General features: G+C 45.3%; 4 protein-coding genes across 4 annotated transcripts; 3 read left to right on the top strand and 1 right to left on the bottom strand.

The window, feature by feature from the left end:
- Window positions 1-1,131: 1,131 nt before the first annotated feature.
- V865_003997 (uncharacterized protein) lies at window positions 1,132-4,005 on the top strand (the record flags this gene model as incomplete). Its single annotated transcript, XM_066227782.1, has 2 exons — window positions 1,132-1,226; window positions 1,293-4,005. The coding sequence occupies 2 exons, from the start codon at window positions 1,132-1,134 to the stop codon at window positions 4,003-4,005; spliced, it is 2,808 nt and encodes a 935-aa protein (XP_066083879.1).
- A 910-nt stretch (window positions 4,006-4,915) lies between these two features.
- V865_003996 (uncharacterized protein) lies at window positions 4,916-10,538 on the bottom strand (the record flags this gene model as incomplete). Its single annotated transcript, XM_066227781.1, has 18 exons — window positions 4,916-5,421; window positions 5,498-5,702; window positions 5,785-6,053; window positions 6,119-6,365; window positions 6,446-6,769; window positions 6,829-6,958; window positions 7,015-7,064; window positions 7,119-7,267; window positions 7,335-7,750; window positions 7,807-7,900; window positions 7,968-9,132; window positions 9,192-9,552; window positions 9,606-9,727; window positions 9,786-9,852; window positions 9,902-9,992; window positions 10,046-10,172; window positions 10,234-10,383; window positions 10,443-10,538. 18 exons carry the CDS (start codon window positions 10,536-10,538, stop codon window positions 4,916-4,918), a joined length of 4,569 nt encoding a protein of 1,522 aa, XP_066083878.1.
- A 403-nt stretch (window positions 10,539-10,941) lies between these two features.
- On the top strand, window positions 10,942-13,872 carry V865_003995 (uncharacterized protein; the record flags this gene model as incomplete). Its single annotated transcript, XM_066227780.1, has 7 exons — window positions 10,942-11,000; window positions 11,062-11,194; window positions 11,280-11,927; window positions 12,002-12,141; window positions 12,210-12,352; window positions 12,411-12,766; window positions 12,838-13,872. The coding sequence occupies 7 exons, from the start codon at window positions 10,942-10,944 to the stop codon at window positions 13,870-13,872; spliced, it is 2,514 nt and encodes an 837-aa protein (XP_066083877.1).
- Window positions 13,873-18,495: 4,623 nt separating this feature from the next.
- V865_003994 (uncharacterized protein) lies at window positions 18,496-21,302 on the top strand (the record flags this gene model as incomplete). The annotated part of the gene is made up of 4 exons (XM_066227779.1): window positions 18,496-19,461; window positions 19,600-19,683; window positions 19,865-20,099; window positions 20,194-21,302. The coding sequence occupies 4 exons, from the start codon at window positions 18,496-18,498 to the stop codon at window positions 21,300-21,302; spliced, it is 2,394 nt and encodes a 797-aa protein (XP_066083876.1).
- Between the last annotated feature and the right edge of the window lie 420 nt (window positions 21,303-21,722).

Below are 21,722 nucleotides of genomic sequence, written 5' to 3'. Positions count from 1 at the left end.
GGTTCTTTGTCCTTACCCTTGTCTGCTGTAGCATTGCAGATACCTATCGTTGCTTATACCTTGTGGTAAATTCAACTCCAACTGGTGCCAAAAGGTTATTCGACAAATCGTTCCGACCGTTAACGGCATCATTGTCCACTCTGGCCAAAAGCAAGGAAAAGTGACTTCCACCCCCCCTCATCAACACTAGTGAGGCGATCATCTACCAGCATCGGATACAACGATAATAATCACAAATCATAGACTGTATCGCTGTCGTAGTGGTTAAGGTCTATATCTCCTGCTCACCTAATCGACAAATGATGCTTACGGTTTGAAACCGAAAGCTACAATATCCAATTGAGCTTCCCTCTCCCGCTGCGACTGATCTTTCCCCTTATCACTCAACCTCGATCCTGCATCGACTTCTCTCATAACCTGCACCGCACCGCCAAGACTGGTCAGTACAAATCCATATCGATCTGAAGGAATCGGAACACCGCTCTGAAAGCCAATCGAGATCATAATAAGAGCAATTCGTATCGGGAAGGAAGGAACAAATGTAAGTTGAATGATAACGACTCTACCATTCTTATATCTATCTTCTGTTCAATCCATCTTTCTGTATCCCTACTCTTATTCCAATCTCGACTATTGTCTGAATGGCCTCTCTCATCATGAGTGCGTCATGTCTTGTCTCACCAGATGTTTCATATCTCATGGTATTCTTGCAATTTTTCATTCCCCCCTACTCTTCCTCTTCTACCTGGTCGGTCATCGGATGATATGCCATGGCAATGGGGGGTTTAGAGTTATGACAAGCCGATTCATTCTGTACTTTGTACTCTGACCTCCAGTTCCATCCCATGTCCCATCATATTATCTTCTGTTATGCTTTAATGTTTGCACTTGTGTCATTCCCATTAGTCACCTATGGCCCACCAATCAATTGATATCGATATCGCTCATCCATGTGCTCATGCTAACTCGTTGACGATGATCTCAATAGCTACTCAACCCTACTATCCCACATATCTGGACCTCCTGTTCCCCTTCAGCCATTCTTCAATGACAGGTCCGGTCTTGTACGAGACCAATAGTCACCTTCATAATCATCCCCACGGCCATACCCATCACCCTCACCAATCAACGATGCATTCCGCACATTCGCATGGTCAGGAGTTGATGACTGATTGGACTCCTACATTGAGTAGTTTCGGTAACGGTCTAAGGAGAGAAAAGGACAAGTGAGTGAAGGGAAATTTTTGCAATTCCCATATGAGCGATAACTGATGGTATATGGGAAAAAACAGTTTATCCAATGCAGTCGCATCCCCTACGTACTCTCATCTATCAGCAGCTGAATCGCAATCTCAATCACACTCCCCCGCTGCACAATCATCACCTTATGCTCATGGTCAAACATTAGTTGTCAACGGTCCTCCTTCTTATCATCTCCCTTATCCTACTCTATCCGGATCTCATCTCCAACCCATGTCTGTCCAACCTTCACCCCGCTTGTCACCATTAGGTCAAACGTCCACATCGACATATTACCCTACATCTCAAGACTACGAAGTTTTCCAGACTCCATCGAGACCCAACCAATCAGGAGGTCAATTCTCGCCTGAACCTTACCCTGACCAATCGTATACCCCTCAACAACCAACCGGATACGATGGTACCACACCCTTGCTCACTACCACGACTTTGACCAGGACTTATGACTCGACCATACCGTCATACTATCAGACCACCACTGATGGGCGGAGGGCATGGAGTCAAGCTACGCCTGACAAGCAAGCTTCAGCGACCAAACGAAAGAGAGAAAGACAAAGCACCAAGGACACCCCTCCATCGGGTAAAGCTCTGAAGACGCCAAAGAGGGGAAAGCAACAGCAACAGCAAGATGAGTCTAGCGGAGGAAGAGCGTCTAAACGTGTCAGAGTAGATAGTGCTCCGGCGACAACAGTTCAATTACCTACACCGCCTTCGACTGGTAAGGAGATATCGACGATCCATTTGCCACCTCATCTTCGCTTGCCTATACCGACTGAAGAGGTCATGACTCCGATAGAAGAAGAACCTGAAGTATCGGATTCTTCAGTAAGAAGAGGTCTTGTGATCACCCGACATCAAGAGGAAGGACGAAAGCTTGGTTTGTTAGGTATAAGTCAAGGTGAACTTGAAGATACCAAATCACCAGAGGAACATCATCTATCACCGAGAACAACCACCATCCCCGCGCTTACCACCGACGAGTCCGGGTTAGCTTCATTAGCCACAAATGAGGTGCTGGCAAGTGAAGTTGCCTGGTTCGAAAATCGTACGAAGACTCATGCATCTCCTCCATCATCCCCCGATCTCACTACTCTCCGTACACCCACCATGAACAATGATCGATTGCTGCCTGATCCTGATGATCAAGAAGAAGAAGACGGATATTCACCCGAGATCGAAGCTGAAAGGATCGCCAGACGACTAGAAGCTTTCTCCGAGCACACTATCAAAGATGAGCAACCCCTGATCTCGACGAGGATAGATATGTTTGGTCGAGTCGCCGTGAGAAAAGCGACTGCCATCAAATTCTTGGGGTTGGACAGATCGGCACAACTGGTAGAGGAGACCAGAACGGAAGATGAGGAAGGTTGGATTGAAAGACCCATAGCTAGTAGCTCGAAAACGGTCTTGAAACCTTTATGGCCTGACGAAGAAGCACCATGGGCTTTGGCTGGAGGAAGTAGGAAAGCGAGACTGAAGAGAGAGGAAACGGAGAAAGCTACTCTGCTGAGGAGGTACCTTGAAACTGCAAGTGATGATAGTGGATCAGACGAGGAGGGATTGATGACGATGTACACAACCCATGGGAAAGGGAAAGGAAAGAGTGTATCTCGACTCATGTCATCTTCCTCAAGCTCGACAACCGGTTCATCCTCCGACAGAAGAAGAGGGTTCTCACCTGATGGAGCAGATGCCAGTGCTCGATCTGCGCTTTTAATCAGTTTACGAAATCGAGCTATACCTGTACTTCCTGCTGGGATTGTCGCCTGTGTGTGCGGTACGAACAACACCAACAGTATGGGATCGATGATCTCCTGTGCAGCATGTAAGACATGGCATCACATTATGTGCTGTGGGATAGAAGACGAATCCAAGATCGGATCCAACTGGTGGTGCTCGAATTGTGAAAACTCTTCAAGATCCATCATGCATTCTCCATCCAACCGACAGGATTCGCACTCTACACCTCGAAGTCGATACTCTCAATTGGCTGATCCTCGATCATCAGCGGTGAAGAGTGATATCGGACATATAGCCTTGGCTCCTTCACCTATGTTCACTGCTGGTGTATCTCACGGTATACCTTCGACTCGAACACCCCTGAGTCGAGTGGTCAGTTCGCCCAAGAGACCCGAAAGAGCTAGGATGTTCTCTTACGGAAGTGCGGATATGTGGTCTTTCACCGAGGACAACAACCAACCTCCTTCCACACCTGCCCCTATCATTGGAGGTTCATCCGATCGATACTCTACACCGAGGATTGACGATGCTCCTTTCGACGTTACCTCCACTCCATCCCGACATTTAGATTTCAATTTTGGTCAACCATCTTTGTTCTCCCTTACCCCTCTTGGAGGTAGATCGCGAGTCCCCTCGTCAATGTTGGTGGATAACACGCCTATAAGAGGTATCAGCGTAGCTAGAAATATATCATTTTCAGGTGCGGTAGGATCGGCTGAAACGATGACGACAATTTCAAGATCGGATTTCTTCAAAGATCTAAATTCCAAGCAACCCAATACTCCCGGTGCTGGATCAGAGAATATCCCACCTTCATCACCCAGGTGGCCAGTGGGTTTATTGGGTGCTCATAATCTATCGCCATCACCTTTCAGCCATACGCCCGGTGGACATAAAAGGAATCTCAGCGGCAATAAGTTATCGAGTATGAGGAGTAGCTCCAGAACCGGTAATGGACCAAGTGCGAATCAGAATTTGATAGCTGAAGAGAAAGAAGAAGAGTAGTGTAGTGCATTTTTCCTTTTGGAAACTTACGGTTTTTTTGTGTTTATGTATATCTTCCGCATATGAACGTTTATTTAGTATTTATTCATCCTTCAAATCATTATAAAGATCCGAGAATGAGTATTTTCATGATGTACGAAACGTGCTATATATGTATGTATATGTACATGTACATGTAACAATCAGATAGACGGTCAAAAACAGTATGAACTTGAATGAACAACAACTAGCATGTACAGCATGGTGGCTCCTAGTACTTTATCCAGCAGCACAAACAAAGCAATTTAGTTACAATTGTGACTGACAATACAAAGGCAGATACATACCACATCAAATGGGTAGGTGAAAGACATCGTGTATTTATACTGTATATATCAGATCGTTAATGATAGGGTATATAGTTCATCATGCTAGGTTTATCATTTCTCTTCGTCATCAGAATTCGAACACGTATCATAAAATAATCATAATTAATTCCATAACAACTTGCAATCCATTGTTAAAAACATACTGAGACCTCGCTAAAGACCTAAACCGATCAAAAGAAATTATCCATATTAAACTCCATTGCCCTGTTGAACATCCTGTTTCAACTCTTTCATCAAATTACCTATCTTCTTGGGTGGCGGGGACTCCTCTCCCTGCATCTGCATCCTTTATCCTTTTGCGCTTCCGGAGGAGTCGCAATTCCATTAAGACTAGGTGATTGAGAAGTATTGGTCGTAGGTGTAGGTACAGCAGTATCATTACTATGATCAACAGCTAGGACATAGTTCATCATGCTAGGTTTATCATTTCTCTTCGTCATCAGAATTCGAACACGTATCATAAAATAATCATAATTAATTCCATAACAACTTGCAATCCATTGTTAAAAACATACTGAGACCTCGCTAAAGACCTAAACCGATCAAAAGAAATTATCCATATTAAACTCCATTGCTCCCTGTTGAACATCCTGTTTCAACTCTTTCATCAAATTACCTATCTTCTTGGGTGGCGGGGGACTCCTCTCTACCTCCTCTGCATCTGCATCCTTTACTTCCTCCTTTTCACCGTCCTGCGCTTCCGGAGGAGTCGCAATTCCATTAAGACTAGGTGATTGAGAAGTATTGGTCGTAGGTGTAGGTACAGCGGAAGTATCATTACTATGATCAACAGCTAGGACATCTATATCCATAAATAACGATTCTCTCCTCTTCTCACTGGTCAGCATGAACGTGGGTCTTCTACTGTGTCCTACCGTGAGAGTGTCCAATCCGCTTATGGTAGGTCGAACAGGTGAAGTGGAAGTAGTGGTGGCGGATATAGGTGTGGGAGGAGCGATATTTTGGGTTTTGGGCTTGGCACGTGAAGGGAAGAAAGGTCTTTCAAAGGACCATGATCTCAGAAGATCCAACGCGAGATTATGACAACCTATTTCAGATATACAATTCACCTCGTCAGATCCATCGTCTTCACTGTGTGTCAATATGATGTACGCGTCACTCACCCATCCTGAAAAAGACTCTAGCATTGTGTAATACGAAATCGTATTCCAACTTGGTCGAAACTTCATTAGTACCTTTTGCAGTTTGTAGAGATTTCGATTTCAGGTGTTGGAACATCAAGAGTAAAGAAGGATCGTCATTGTCCGGATTACCCACTTCCAGAGGTTTATCGGGCGAGAAGTCGGTAGCAATGATATTCATTGGCGACTAAAGCACATCCACAGATGCAATACAGATTAGTCTATCTCTCCGCCTTTAGTCATTTGAAGATGAGCGGGGAATAACGTACTATCAAGATCCTAACTGATAAATCTCTCCTACCCAAAGTCCAGAACGCCCAACTTGCCAACCATCTATGACCACCCCTAAAAGCTATAGGTAAAACTGTTTCTTCCAATATCCATCTCATGATTGGTCCTATCGGTTTACCTTCCATCTCATTCGGTTCAACCACTCTCGCAAGGGCTACACCAAGTTGCCAATCTTTCAAATGGCGTAGACAGACGTTGATGGCATCTTTGGGTGATCCACCGAGCATGAAGAATGCAGCGGCATACTCTACATAGTCCCAGCCCATATTAGTCTATTTTAAAGTACCGAGGAAAAAAAATGGGCTCACTTACCATATCTTTGTTTACTCAATAAAGCATAAGCATTCTTCATAGCGGCAGTTTTCCATCTGTCCAATTCGAAATCATTCGTTAGGAATTTCAGCATCAATGCTTGTTCCTTATGTCCTGGAGCCTGTCTCCAGAGACCGTGAACTACTTTCTTTTTACCCAAAGCGAAGAAAATCAAAGAGCATGAAGTCGGGTCTCGATCTTCATCTTGCATGAATCGATTTCGAGCGATATCCTCGAGCTGCGATTTCTAAAGTTGGGCGAAACGTATACATAGTTAGCACAGGGGATGAAGCGATGAAGAAAACCAAAGACCTCGAGATAGCTCACATATGATTCAGAAGGCTTCAACCATAAGAAAACACCCATCCTCCTCGCATCTTCCCATGACATCTTTCCATCCTTACGAGTCTCCTTCGAAGCTGATAATAACAAATCCTGACTTTCACTGTGACTTGCCCATACTATATTACGGAAAGAGAAATGATTCTTCCTCTGCTCATCTCTTGTAGCTTGGATGAAATCGGGGAGGTTCGTTGACGAAGATGATATGGGTGTATCGGATGATGAGAGTCTATCCCAGTTTACATACATTCTCAGCGAGATGAGGTATCGCATGCCACATAGGTCGAGTGATCGCCGCTGCTGTTCCGCCTATCGACAATTTCATTTCATCAGTACATCGAAATTCCATGATGTTGTAGTGGACCTACCTCCAAGGTAGCTTGAGCAATCGTCGCTAAGAATGATTTCTCGGAGGTCGATAAGGGAAGAGCAACTCTGCCGTTCAGCCGTTCGACAAGCTCGTTCACTACCTTATCGGTAAACTCATCTTCATCGTCACTACCACCATCTAGATTAGCCAAACGCATCATTCAGCAGAGACGGATCTCACTCACTCAGGAGGAGGCTGAAAGCTATCAAATAGACCATCGTATTTATTCGTTGACTGGTCGAATTCATCAGTACACGCTATCAGGGCTACACTGCAAGGTCAGCTTACCGCTTTGATCATCTTAGCTTTTTGCTTCCTAGAATAGAATTCTGATGGGTCTAATCTATGAAAACGTATTCTCTTCTTCCCATCCTCTTCACATTTCTTTAAGCTTTTCACCAATTCCACAAGGATGCTCTTGACTAGATCGGCTTTATCTGTATGCACAATTCGGGAGTTAGCCATAAAATCTCTCGCTTACGGGTCAGGTTCAAGTGGACTTACCCCAAAGAAGACATTGTCCCAATTGGATCGGATGATAATCCACCAACGGTCCATTCCTATGAGCGATCAATTGGAAAATATCTTCAGGCTCATCTTCATCCAAAGCCACACTTTTCATAGACCCCGCAGGTGATGAAGATGGAGATTCTCTACCTAAGAATCGACTAAACAAGTATATCTGGTTCCCTGTTCCTACAGCCAATGACCCTCCAGCGAGCCAAATTGAATCACTGATCGGTACAGGTGTATACCGTTCCATATCGATCGTGAGGAAAGGCGCCCAACCAGGTGTGGTTTCGACGTACGACATCCGTTGTTCACATACGAATACTACCTTATGAGCGAAGCCGACGGCAAGAACGGATTGAAGGTCGGAAGTAGTCGTCCAGTCCAAATCCTGAATCCTGTCACCTTGCCTGACAAGTCATGGGGTAAGTTTTAGATCATAAGGTATTTGATGTTGAGAACTCACTCAAATACATGCGTCAGCTCTAACCCGGTCGAAAATTCGCTGACTTTCGAATCCCATATAGTCATCTCATGTCGTCCGTCATCAAGCTCACAGACTACGAAGAAGAGCCGTCAGCTGAGTGGCCTTTCCAACACGGGGGTGTATGTTCAGTAGAGACCTACCCAGTACCGTTTTCTTCCTTGAACTGCATCTAGCCATTATAACATTACTTCTTTCCGTCCTCACCGTACTAGACCTAATCCAAGCTTCGTCTCCTTTTTCGACTCCACCCGTGCCTTCATGTTCGCAGGCAGCATCTCCATGCTTGACTTCATTATCAGCTTTCTCTCCAGCTAAATGACCTCCAATCTTGGGTGTCCAGAATTCCAAATCACCATCGGTGGAGATAGTCAGGATCATATCTTGTAGAGGGGTGTCGGTCGTCCAGTCAATGACAGATTGATGCCATCCCATAGGATCCACAGGCAAGATCATCTTGGGTCTACACTCGTGATCATCATGTTCTGACTTCAGGGGCAATCTATAATGCGAGACCAGTTGGACATTAGGTTGATTTTCTAAATCACCTTCTTTAGGTGTTATCCTCGAAATCACACGCCATACCCATGCTTCACCATTCCTAGTCGCCGCTGTAACGATAGCACGTTGCGTACGTCGACTTCCTCCGCTATATCCATCATCTATATCAGACACCGCTAAAAGCATTTCCACATCATCGTCGGCCGAGGGATCGAAATGAGGTAGAATGATTGGTTCTCGAGGTTTCATAGATCCAGAATCGAGATGCTGCAGTGTGATTGTAGCTGAGCCATCAGCTGGCTGGGTGTAAAAGACGATAGCTCGTCCCTTGGCGAAAAGAGCTGCTTCACTCGGGACAGTAGGTGTCTGCCAATGACCTTTCCCTATCAACGCTCTAGGTCCAAGATGCCATTTACCAGGTCGAAGACTTAATTGCTGTTTGTACCATGCGCCTAGCTCGCCATTGTCTCCGATAGCGAGTAGCCCTCGACCATTTGGTGTACGAGCGAAACGTCTGATGGGATGTTGAAGTTGTACTGGGCCTGCCTCATCAGCAGACATCGAACGAGAAGTCGGTGTGATGGCCAATGATCGGGAAGACAGTACATCGGCTAACGACAGTCGATAGGAGGTGATGGAAGGGTATTCGGATGAGGGGGCAAGCACGGCAAGTAAGCTTGGTACAGAGCCTGGAATATGCAAAAGTTGAGTATCAGGTGACCATGAAGAGGGGGACGAGAGAGGAGGGAGTTTGCATTTCGTGAGAGGAAGTGTCTTCAGCAAGGTTGGCGGTTTCCTTTCGATGTTCTATCGGAAAGTTTGAAACCTCAGCTCTAGACTGACTTATCTTTCTAGCAGAGACTCACGATGATCGACCGTAGTACTAGATTCCCATCAGATCCTGTCCATGCTATAATATCGCTCTCTTCCGACTCTAAACCTTCCATGACCGTCATCGTTTCTTGCGTTACTTGGATGTGCTTCTCCTTTATCCTTGCCAATTCTGCTTTTACAACTTCCCTCAGAACCTCGGCATCCCATACCCACATCAACCCAAAATCATTGTGTGCCGGCTCTTTTCCTTTTCCTGCGGGGTGATTGATGGATTTTGCGAATGCTCTATGATCGAGCGATGAGAGTAGCTGAAACCATAACGGATCATCTAGCACAGGAGAGTAAATTCGAAACACAGAATTAGTGGTGATAGTGTAAAGGTGGGAATCGGAGCTAGTAGGAAATATCAGCTTGAACAATAATACGCAGTATCAACAATCTCTTACCTTCCTGAAGTAGGCTTCCTCCATCCTATCCAAGCTATCTCCCTCGGATGTCTGATCTCCTGAGCCATACCGACTGCTTGACCGTTCCGATCGGTCGCTAGGATATAAGCTGATCTTTGACCCTGTCCAAATTAACTTCAGTGTGAGAGCGTAGATTGTAAGATTGGTCCGGTGACATACTGTTTTGAACCATCCTATGTGTCCTGATGAGGGTGATAGAGTTATACTCGTAGGAGTAGGATATGGTCTACATGATGATCAGCTTAGCTAAAAATGAAAGTCGGGAAGAGATTTACCTTTCCCATAACCTATCCCATACGACCACCTCGGCCTGAGGGTCCATACGCCAATACTCGATTCCATTTTTCGTACCGAGCACAAGTATTCCTAACACCATCATGAGTAACCTAAACTCGTCAGGAGAATGACTATTCGCTTACCAGCTCTAAAGTCCAAACTGCTAATCGAGCTAGATGCGACTATCGTTGAATGAACATTCCAGCTTCCCGCTTTCTTCGTAGAGAGATATTGCCAGAATACAACATGGACATCGGTCCATGCAACGATCTGAGAACGGAGTCATTATCAGCTTAGACAACAAAACTTCAACTTCGAGCACGATACTCACTAGGTGATCGATATTACTACAACATACACCCTGTACCACCCCCGGATTAGAGGTGGACGCCCTGTGCGGCAACGCAGACCAGAATGGTAGAGTATCCGACAATTCCAGTTCAGAAGTTAGTAAGACGACATTCGATCCGGAAGGGTATACCTATCACCCAAATGAATCAGCCCTACATCCATATTGAACAAGCTGTCACATATACGTACGACGTAACCCCTTTCTCCAACTGAAATGACCCCTACATTCCTCGTAGACAGCAAATTCGGTCGTCCAGCTACTGCCTGTCGGAGTCGAAGGGGCATGTCTGGACGTTTTGAGCACGTATCCTGTTATGATGTATGTGCTGATTTTGATAGATGGGTCCGTCGAGAAGAAGGGAATAGACAATGTTCGTTGAGAAGTTAGTGATGTCAATCACGTCAATCCGGTGTCATCTAGCCGGTTTCACAGGTCATTAGGACGCCTTCTAATCGAATTTGACTCCGCTAATTCAAAGAACCTGCCGGATTACAAAGATATGCTAATCAGCAATAACATACCACTCAAGTATGAGGGATTCTTCGCGTGACGTATTTTGTCCAAGTTTGGGTCTCTCGTTCTCCTTTGTTGGATCAACCTCCCACTTGACCCATCAATGCTTCAAGCTGTCTCAGCTGTGCAACCAGTAACAGCATTTCAGATCATTCCTATTCACATGGGCCGGACATGGTAGATCCTACAAGGGAAGAAGCTGTCTTCCCTCGTCCATCAACACAGTATATCCAGTGAGTCTCCACAGAAGAATGCTTTGGCATCAACTGATGTTCCACCATTTGATCCTGATAGATCAACTTGGAAAGCTCTATTTTCGGATCCATTGATATCGCCAAGTCGTCTGAAAGCAACTGCGTTGACTAAGAATGGTTTGGGTGAAGCTGCCGCTGATGGAGGGATAATCCTAAGGTCGGTATATTGGCGAGTAAGTTGAAAGTACTTGTTATAACAACATGCTCTCTTGTGCATCAGTTCAAGCTGATTCACTATCACTGTCGTTGCATTTACAGTTCTACCATGGCTTACTACCTCCACCGACCTCTCCCAGTCTATTCAGCACGTCCGTATCAACCTCAAGAGAAGCTTACAACTCCCTGCGGCGTCGGTTCCTCATCGCTCCGGATGGAAGATGGGCGTCCGACTGTACTGGATCGGAAGATCATAACTTTCACTCCCCCTCCACTTCCTCATCTTCTTCTGCTTTCGCTTCTTCTTCATCTTCATCGAAGAATAATGGGTGGGATCCTCTATCGTTGGACAGCTCGTCACCTTGGAAAACATGGTTTTCTCACGTAGATCTACGATCGACCATCTCTCAAGATGTCGAGAGGACATTTCCGGATATACCTTATTTCCAATTACCTCGAGTGAAGAAGAGCCTCACGACTTCCCTTTTCTTGTACTCGATCTTAAATCCCGATGTAGGTTATAGACAGGGGATGCACGAACTCTTAGCTTGCTGCTTCTTAGCTGTCGATAGAGATAGCTTAGACCAGAAGGATAATACCTCAAACAAGGTGGAGAAAGGGGAAGGGGAAGAGGCGATGTGGACTACGTTGGATAGGAGACATGTGGAACATGATTCTTTCCAGTTGTTTCAGGCTATTATGAAGAGTGCGAAGGAGTTTTACGAATGGAGAGCTGAAGAAGGTCCAATCGTAAGTACGATTTTCAGTGTACTGTCATAGGATTTGGTAATTGTGGTGATGTAGCTGATGAGGTATATGCACAGAGGAATCGATCTGTCAACGCACCCCAAGCACCTATAATAACGAGGTGTAATAACATACATTCCAGCCTGATCAGGAGGATAGATCCACAATTATGGGAGAGGCTAGAAACGGAAGGTGTGGAAGCGCAAATATGGGCCATGTAAGTGAACAGTCGCTAACAGAACCGCGGCATGAGCATATGACTGATGGGCTGGACCATTCTCGCAGCCGATGGATACGTCTGATATTTACAAGAGAAGTTCCATTCCCACTGGCTATGCGTATCTGGGATGGTGTGTTTGCCGAAGATCCGGGATTGGGATTGTTAGATTTCGTATGCGTTGCGATGTTGTTGCTCATTCGGAATGAACGTAAGTGGTGCCGATCCCTCTGTGAATGATCAAACATGCTGATATATGGGATGCATAGTAATCGAGGCGGATTATCCCACTCTTCTAACCCAATTACTCCACTACCCATCTCCGTCCCCTTCATACCCCTTCGAGCCATCACTCATCCTGTCCCAGACGTTATACCTGAAGAATAACATATCGCCGGCAGCTGGAGTAGAAGTAGTTCTGCAAAATCAAGATATTCTAGGGGTAAAGATCAATCGAGGTCAGCAATCGCAGCAGGCAACTGATGGACGCCCATCAGTCCGTGTCGAACCAGGAAGGGGAAGTAGAGGAAGAGCAGGGATGGGCGGACTGGCACAAGGTCTCTTTGAGAGAGCGCAGGCAGCTGGACTAGATAAGACTTTCATGGCTACCGTCGCTGACTTGCGTGTAAGTCTATATTGCATACATGGGCGAATACTCAGCTGATTGAAATCGATTGCGATCACAACCTTATGTAGAAAAACCTTCCCGATTCTGCGACCGCTTACTCGTATCTCCCCAATCTTCCTTTCTCCCCTGGAACACCATCAAGAGAGGTCGGCTCATTTTCCACTATCCCCTCGTCGACCTCTGCTCTGCCTCGCTCCTTCCTGACTACACCATCCTCTCAATCACAACCACAACAACAACAACCGGCACGCCCTCCCGTTGACAGTCGACCTTCTGTAGATAGCGTGGCAACTCAGCAATCGCTGAAGGATGCGGAATTGGAAATGGCGGAATTGAGATTAGCGATGGTGGGTATGGGCAAAGCGATGTCCGAATGGCTCTCTGTACTTCGCCCTCCTGCGGGAACAGAAGATGGACATGAGATCGAAAAGGGGAAGGAGAATGCTTGGAGGGGATTGGAAAGGATCAAAGATGGGTTGCTAGATGCTGCGGGTAAAGAGACTGAAGAGATCGTAAGAGAATGGGGATGGCACGATGGATTGGAATCTTCAAGTGTCAGTTCTAGGTCGACCACGCCTGCTCCTGCTCCTGCTCCTGTTCCTTTTCCACCTCCAGCAGCTACAACGAATGGGGTTGATTCTTCGACCTCACATACACAACCGATACAATCAAGAGATATCCACTTTGAAAAGGATACATTGGATTTTGAAGATGTTACACCTACAATATCACAATATCCCACCATGCCTAATCAACCTTCTTTACCCTCTCCTCCGAATCAATCAGTGAATCCTGTACCTTCGCATAACAGATATGGCAATTCGTCGATCAAACCCAGCCTAACACTCTCATCATCCTCCACAAATCCTTCAATTGGATTACCCAGAACACCCGTACCTGTGCCTTCACCTGCCACAGCGCCATTGCCACCCCGACCTCGACCGATATCGTCGGACACAAATATCAGAAGACCTAACACAGCTGAACTACCTAGAGAGAGCGATCCCCTAGCTGGACTAGGGGTGATCACAAGAAACAAGGACAAGGATAAATCAAATCATGTAGATGTGGATCCATTACTTGGTGTAGGAGTTAATGGATGATATGTTCAGCGATCTATGGAAATCTTTTCAATAAGAGCGATCTCACGGGCTGTATTTGTATTTGCACTTTTAGTCTATCTGTATCGCTATCTGTTTTGATCATGTCGATGATGCATACTTAGCGCTATGACACGATACCGTACATGTGATTGTGGTCCTTCCGCACCGCTAGGACGGAGGGTGAGCTAACTTAGTGTACTGCTCTGTAGGTACCTAGAGAATTATCATAAAGTGTTAAGAATTGAATTGGGTTGAAAACCGACATACCTTCAATGGAATGGGATGAACGTCGTATCTCGTGATTTTACTTACACCCACCTCGAGGTACGATTCAACTGCTTTCTGGTTGTCCGTTGTACCTTTCTTGGTAACTGACAACATAAATAATGTTGAATGATCAAACCGATCAGAGCGACATAGATACCTGTGGTGGCTCGAGAGCAGATCAGATATACAGTAGTATCCCTGCATTTTTGCTTTTTCCCCCACTTTTGGTACAGTCGTGCGATTGGCAGTCAGGTTAATTAAGACGTCGTAATTGTTTCTTCAGTGGGACAGCTGATGTGCTTTGATGTATTTAAGCTTTTCGGTATCGAGCTTAATCCTCCTTTTTTGTTGTACGCCACCGCCCCGTCGTCATCAATAATATGTTATATATATACCAGTTGATCCCCTTTGCGTTGCTGTTGTGGAAGTCCTCTGTCTTGCAAAAGGAAGTCGGATATTGTACTGTACTGAATCATGTCAATGTCAGATATTCCATAGTTTCTCGTCACTCGTCAGTTGTCCAGGTTGGTCCTAAGATTAGATCAGGTACAGGTACCACTGTATTTTATACATGGTATACTGTCGTAAACTTCCGATCAGATCAAATCCACTGTAAAACATGTCTACCAGGATTAAAGGATGGGATGTGGGAGGATTGTGCGTTTCAGGTTCAGGTCGAATGGCAAGTTGATCATTGATGCTCGGACCCGCGTGGTAACACACACCCATGTTGAGGAAGAGAGAGAGAATCAAGGTTGATTTTGGTTGTCCTTCTGCATATCTTCTTTCAATTGTGTTCGTGTCCATCAATGACGCCCTTTGACCAAAGAAAAACAAAAACACTCATCCCATCAACTGCGGATTTGTTTCTTTTTTCTCTTTTCTCCCCCACTCTTGAGGCTGGTCTGACCTTAACCAGTTTATCGGTCCCCGCCATCAAAAGCAAACCCCGTCGATTTATTGGAATTTGTGAAGAAAAGAGGAAAACACTCATTTTGATCTGATTTGACCTGATACAATACGCTTTGCCCATCAGCCGAGGTGGGTTAATTGAAAGATCAAATCAAATCACATAACATAACATAACATACCTTTGATCAACCATTCCGTCCACACCGCACACTACACGACACATCATCATCAGATCAACTTCTTTCTTTCTCATCGACCTTGACTCACCCACTTGGATATACCACATCTATCAGTTGGGTCTTCGACAGGCGGTATCTGGGGTCATCTCTCGGATTGTCAACAGCCCTCAAATTGATCAATCACCACGTCTACCCTATTCGAAGGTGATTTTAAAAAGGTGTCATAGCTCGACTCTCCAACCATCAATTGTATCTTTCTTTCTTTCCACCATCTTCAAATCCATAGTCGGAATTCAGATCCAGCCGCGCACATCTGACAGGTCTTCGGTCAACCTAGTGAGTTCGAAGTTTAAATCTTCTGTTATCCGGATTTTGTACTTCTCATTCCACCTTCATACTGAAATGCTCTATTCATCATCACTTCGGGCTGGGCTGGGTTTTGTTTCTACGCTTGTGGTATGGGCGGATCCGATGGCGGATCCGTTAGACTTTGACTAGACTGGTGATTAATTCCACTTGGTGGTCTGTGGCTTTTGATGGTGATGGTTGTATAGGTTTAGCGATTTCATGATGTTTCGGATCTGACTTCTTATATCGTCACTATCATGATCGTTATCGGAAATCCGAAAGAGAATGTCGGAAAGTGGTACGCTTGGATTCACAGTTCCGAACCGTATGTCGATGGAGGGGAGCTCGAATAATACCTGTTCTGTATATAATCAGGCCAGACTCTCTCTGTCCTCCACCTCTTTCTGACCAACTATTCTCTCTTTCTCTTGTCTCAATTGCGACTTGCTATCACAGCTTTTTGCTACTTCGCACAAGGTTCTAGCCTCTTCAATTGCGTCGTCGTAGACTTCCTCCCCACCACCCGAGACTGCCTATGCAGAAGACAATTCAGCTGAATATGAGCTTTTGTCTCCTTGCAGATGACAGATCGCCAAGCTTTATGGATCACTCATCTAAATCAAAACGTACGTGCTGTTAGAGGGATCGAGATATCAGGGAAGGTTAAATCTGGAAATTGTTCCGTGTGAGTGTTCCAGATTAGTCATCTAGATCATTTTTGTTTTCCTACTCCTTGGACAGTAATTCTCATTCTATATTGAAATCCTTGTGACCTCCCCACCCATGTCTCGCTCATCCAGCCTGCGTTGGAGAACGCTATCTTGTTCGTTGCTTGACATGACTGGATACCTAAAAAATAGAGTTGAAGAGCTAATGTCGATCGTGCATGAACAGCTGTTTCAAGGTCTAAACAGCCCATTCCCGTACAGGGCGTCTAAATTCTTCGAGCTACTAGTCCACCATCCCTATCGGCCTTCGGTGAATGCTCCCACTTCTTTGCATCCCTACAGGTAAGTCCCACTTTGCCATTCGTCCGGCTACTTTTCGGGACGTCGCACTGCCGCTCTTGAACCATAAGAGCACATTGTCGGATCCTTTTCTTTCTTTCTTCTGTCTTCAAGCCGCTGACCAGGCTTTGCTGAAAATACCCGATAGGTCCTTGAGCTCTTCAGATTCGTCAAGGCTGGTCGCAATCCCGCAGATATAACAACGTTCGACCCACCAACCCCGGTCCACTTGGCACTGCGAACACAGATAGCACGTAAACGGTTCTCGCTCGACCAACATCGCTCCTGGAAATGACTCCTTCCAGCTAACAAAAAGGATATTCCCATCTTGCTTTTTCGTGAGTAGATCTTCCATCGTCTGTGCCCCCTCGGTCTTCTTTCATGTGATCCGCCACATAACTCTCATTTTGTCGATAAAAGAGTCCAAAGTTCATTGTTCTTGACTCAACATGAAACACGCTCTTTAACCATACCTGAGTCAAGCGGGGAATTGTTTCCCTTAACCGAGGCGTTGTGGCGCCAGGTACTCCGCTTAAATAAGATGACGAATCATTTGAATTCCCAAGAACCCTTGTTCAAAGGTTTCGAGATCGGAGATTCCACCATACTACCACTGGGACTCTTCACTCGATGATCACAACGAACAATCGAATCTCGAAAATCCCCGATACAAGCGTCAAACGCACAGCAGTTCTTGTTCATCCCTAAAATTAACTTTTGACTTTCGGATGATGGACTCTAACCCAATCCTGACATTCCTCAACCTTGGGTACACCAAAATTTCCATTTTGACGCTTCTTTAGCGTCATATCAATTTCTCATCTTCCATGAGGATCACCATGAAAAAAGACGCACGTATGCCAGAAACATTAGCTAAACAGGATTTGTTCCCGGCGGTCCCCTAAAATCTCTCTAACACCACGTTCTACCATCATCTTATGCTTCTTACCTTTATTTCCTTCTACCTTTTCTTTCTTACCTTTTTTAAAGTTCACGAAACTCGTTGTGTAAATCGCATTATCTCACCATTGGCTTGTTATTCGGTCTCGCTTCCCTGATATCGGTCTCCTCTCTCAAGCGCTTGGCTACGGGTCTCGCCGCTGCATATAGTACGGATAGTATGTTACTTCGTTCCGTTTCACTTTCTTTTACGTTCGATTCCCATTCTTTTGACTATCCATACCTATTGATAGGGACCTTCAGGAACAAATTAACGTCCGATCTTTCCTCTGAATCCTAAACTTGCCTTCTCGAAAAAAATCAGATGTACATGTGTCTCTCTGTCTATCACCGTGCTGAACGGTGCTCGACCTCTCTTTGAGCGATATCAGAACTTTCCATCCATATGATGATGTTGATTTGATTCATTCAATTGTGTCCGTCTATATTTATACATAATCTCGAGATTTAAACTTTTTTTCTACTCTTATCACTTTCTACATAATTGTAGAAGGATTACTAATGACCATTCACTCGTTCAGCTCTGCCGAAAGATCTCGTTGAGATCGTCATATGGAGATTTACAAAGAAGCTGATTTTTCAAAACAACCTTAATCAGTTGCTCGTCGTAAGTGATCAAGGTTCCTTCTCCACCCAAAGCCAATAGACTGTGAGACAGGTTTTGATGGAACTCCTTTCACATACTGACTCACCGCGATGTCGCACTTCTCCCTCAGTTACGAATTCCATCACAACACTTCTTTCTGGTGTCAATTGAAAATTGTAATTGAATCTGAACAAAAGAAGGGTTTACACCGATCCACCCGACTCCAGCCGCAATTTGGACGTGAATATTACATTGGTATGTGGAATTCTACTTTCGTGTATCATTGTCATGTTCACGCTTTACCATCTGCTCTAATTCACAATAGCGAGTTGATGTGGTATTTTTGATTTTGACAGACCCAAGGATGGGGGAAGAGCGAAGATCCGTCCGGTCTTTGCCGGATATCACCTCGCCCCCTGACCCTTCCGGTTCATCGTTCCTACACCGCAATGAACCACATCCATATGGAGAAAGTGGATCTCGACCTCGTTCGACATACGATCTGCCTTTTGGACGTTCTACCAGTCCAAAGCCAATGCAACGATCGTTACCTAACCCTTCTCACTTTAACGAACCCGGACCAAGCTCCGCGGGATCAAGGTTCAGACCACCCCGCTCGGAATATGCTCAAAATGCCATGAATCAAGTCGGACCACCACCCCTGGCACCGTATGTCACCGCTGAAAGACGGTATTATGCACCCAAACCATCCTCTCAACAATGGCTTGGACCCGATGGAAGACGCCCAGAACCACAGGACAGACCGATATTCCCGCCTCCTCCAAAACCACCACCTCCCCATATAGTCGCTTCTACCTCTTCTTCCTCATCCTCCTCGACAGCACACCATAATAGACCAGATCTACCTTCGTTCCAACCTCGCTCTTATTCTCATTCACCTGAGAGCTCGGTAATCCAACACCAATCACTACATCTTGACAGGCCAACAACGACGACTCACTCAACTCGATATCCTACCATTTTCCGACCTCCCGAGGCATTCACTTCTGCAGCTGATCGCAGTTCCTCTTACTATTCTCATCAAGTACCGCAAAATTCTCCTTCGTCGTCTTCTAGTCTACACAACCGACCTCATCAACATGGTGAACCTCTAAGTCGAACTCATTCTCATGAATCCCAACATTCCCACCACTCTTACTCGATGCAACGAGAACATTCCGGAGGGTCGAGTATTAGCGGATCAAGTCATACGGGCACTTCATCGTTGCAATCTGGACAACCTTATCCTATGGGTGGGTACAAGAAAAAGAGGACTCGAGCCTTGATGACTCACATGCAGCAATCGGGCTTGACGAGACTTTGGAGAAAAGTGAGTTTCCTTTTTTTTGTCTGTTCAAACCGCCAAATGCATGTTACCGTAAACATGCCGTAAATTTGATCTGTCCTTCTAGGGTTCACGTAGAGGAATAAAGTAACACTAACAACCACTTTTGCCTTTCTCCCGCAGACTAAATTTCCGACAGGAGCAGATAGGGAGAAGTTGGGACAGGAGATTGGATTGACACCTCGGCAAGTTCAAGTATGGTTCCAAGTGAGTTGGAACAACATCCTTTGGATGGCTGAGTGAATGGTCTGTAAGGTCATTCGGCCTTTGACCCATAGAGATGATCGTTGTTCGGTTTATCATTTGTCAATTAAATTACGGAAACATGATCGAACGTCTTTGACTGACGTTATGTAATTTTCGTTGTTTGTCGTTATTAAAATTACAGAATCAACGTCAAAAGGGTCGAAAGGCGATAATGGTGAATGGTGGGATACCTGAAGGAGAGGATCCAGCGGATTATGAGGATCTGCAAAAATCACCTAGGTCTCGCCGGTTGTCGGTTGATGGAGATGATAGAGAGAGGATATCGGCTTGGGCTGGAAGTTCGAATTCATCCGCTTCGACTAGATTGTTGTTAGATCCTCCTTCTTCCGCTGGATCGAATTACCATGAACCGATGAGTGAGTTGTCATCCCTTCGATTTTCAGAATGACTGTATGATTGTGGATACTGAGTGATTTTGCTTTTTTTACTTGTTCTAACGATGAGATCCAGTTCATCAACCGCGACCGTTCGCATCTTCGTATCACGATGATCTACCACCGCCACGCAGTGCGATATCGCTGAGAAGTCCGTCACCTTACGAACAATGGGAACATGAACAAAGGGATCGTGGCGTAGGGGAAGATAAAGGGAAACAAGCAGATCACGATCGTTCACATCATTCACATCATCACCATAGGAGGTCTCACTCTCATTCTTATTCTCATTCGCACTCTCACTCGCAATCTGACCCCAACAGCCACTCGCATCATCCGACTGGTCTACCCCGATATCCGACCTATCCTTCAACGACTTCATCCTCTTCACGTTCTTATCAACATCAACATCATCATCGTCATCATTATCATCATCCTCCGACAAGTGGCGATACAAGTGGAAGATTACCACCTATTTCGCCTAATTGGGATATCAACAGTCGAGATACTCAACGACCTTTCCCATCGGTCCTCGAACCTATATCGCAATCTTCATATCTACCAGCTATACTCTCACCTTTATCTACAAGCAGTTCTTCTCGACCTGATACTCAACAGACTCAGACTCAGGGAGAAGGACAGGGCTGGACACCATTACCTATCAAACGAAGGAGATCATCACCTAGCTTGATACCTGAATCAATTATCAAACCTACTTATCCAGGTAATATTGAACCTTCACAAACTCATCAGGAGAATATCAGATTCTCAAGATCTAGATCGCACTCTGGTGAAGATCATCCTCACCCTCATGCCCAGCTCGGGGGTGAAGACGAACAACCAATCACTTCTCGTAGCCATTTACCACCTGAATTAGCTAGGATAGCTATAACTGGACCGTTAGAGAGGATATACCCTGCTCAAGAGGAAGAACGAGAAGGAGAAGAAAGGGGATTGGATTTGGTATTACCGAGGATTAGTAAATCCCTTTCTCCTATCGGTGCTGGAGCAGGACATATCGATCAAACAGGGAAGGATAGAGGTTATGTGAGGGGCAGATCGGAAGAACCGGCTGAGAAAGAAATGAGTGAATTAGAGGAAGAAGAGGGTGATGGCGATGATTCAGCCAGAGAAAAGGAATCAAGGAGACCGATTTCGTCGAATCTTAGAAATCTATTGGACTGAATCGACTTGAAACGAGTCACCTCTCGAATTCGGTTGTTAAACAACACACTCTCTCTCGGCGATTTGATTTCACCATATGGTTGTTAGTATGGTATTTCATCACAACACCTACCAATCTTTCAATCGTCATGACGCAGAGTGAACTCGGACTCAACAGTATTGTGTATAGACAATGGGGATAAAGCCAGAAGGTTGGAAGGAGGGTATGAGAATTATAGCTTTTCCAATACATCTTCGGTCGGTTCATCAGACTAGACTGTTCGCCCACCCACCTGTTTGTTTAGATCTGAATCGACAAGCAAACAACTCTTGACTCCCTCGACATCATCAATGTTGCCTTTCAATTTCAACTTCGATCTATCATCTATCATTTTGGTTCTCAGGATCTTTTTTTCTGTTCTAGTCTTCACCGTTACTGCA

This window comes from Kwoniella europaea, chromosome 1, assembly GCF_036810445.1.
Source record: "Kwoniella europaea PYCC6329 chromosome 1, complete sequence".
Taxonomy (NCBI): Eukaryota; Fungi; Basidiomycota; class Tremellomycetes; order Tremellales; family Cryptococcaceae; genus Kwoniella; species Kwoniella europaea.
The sequence above is the reverse complement of the archived record's forward strand: the minus strand, read 5'-3'. Positions and strand labels throughout refer to the sequence as shown.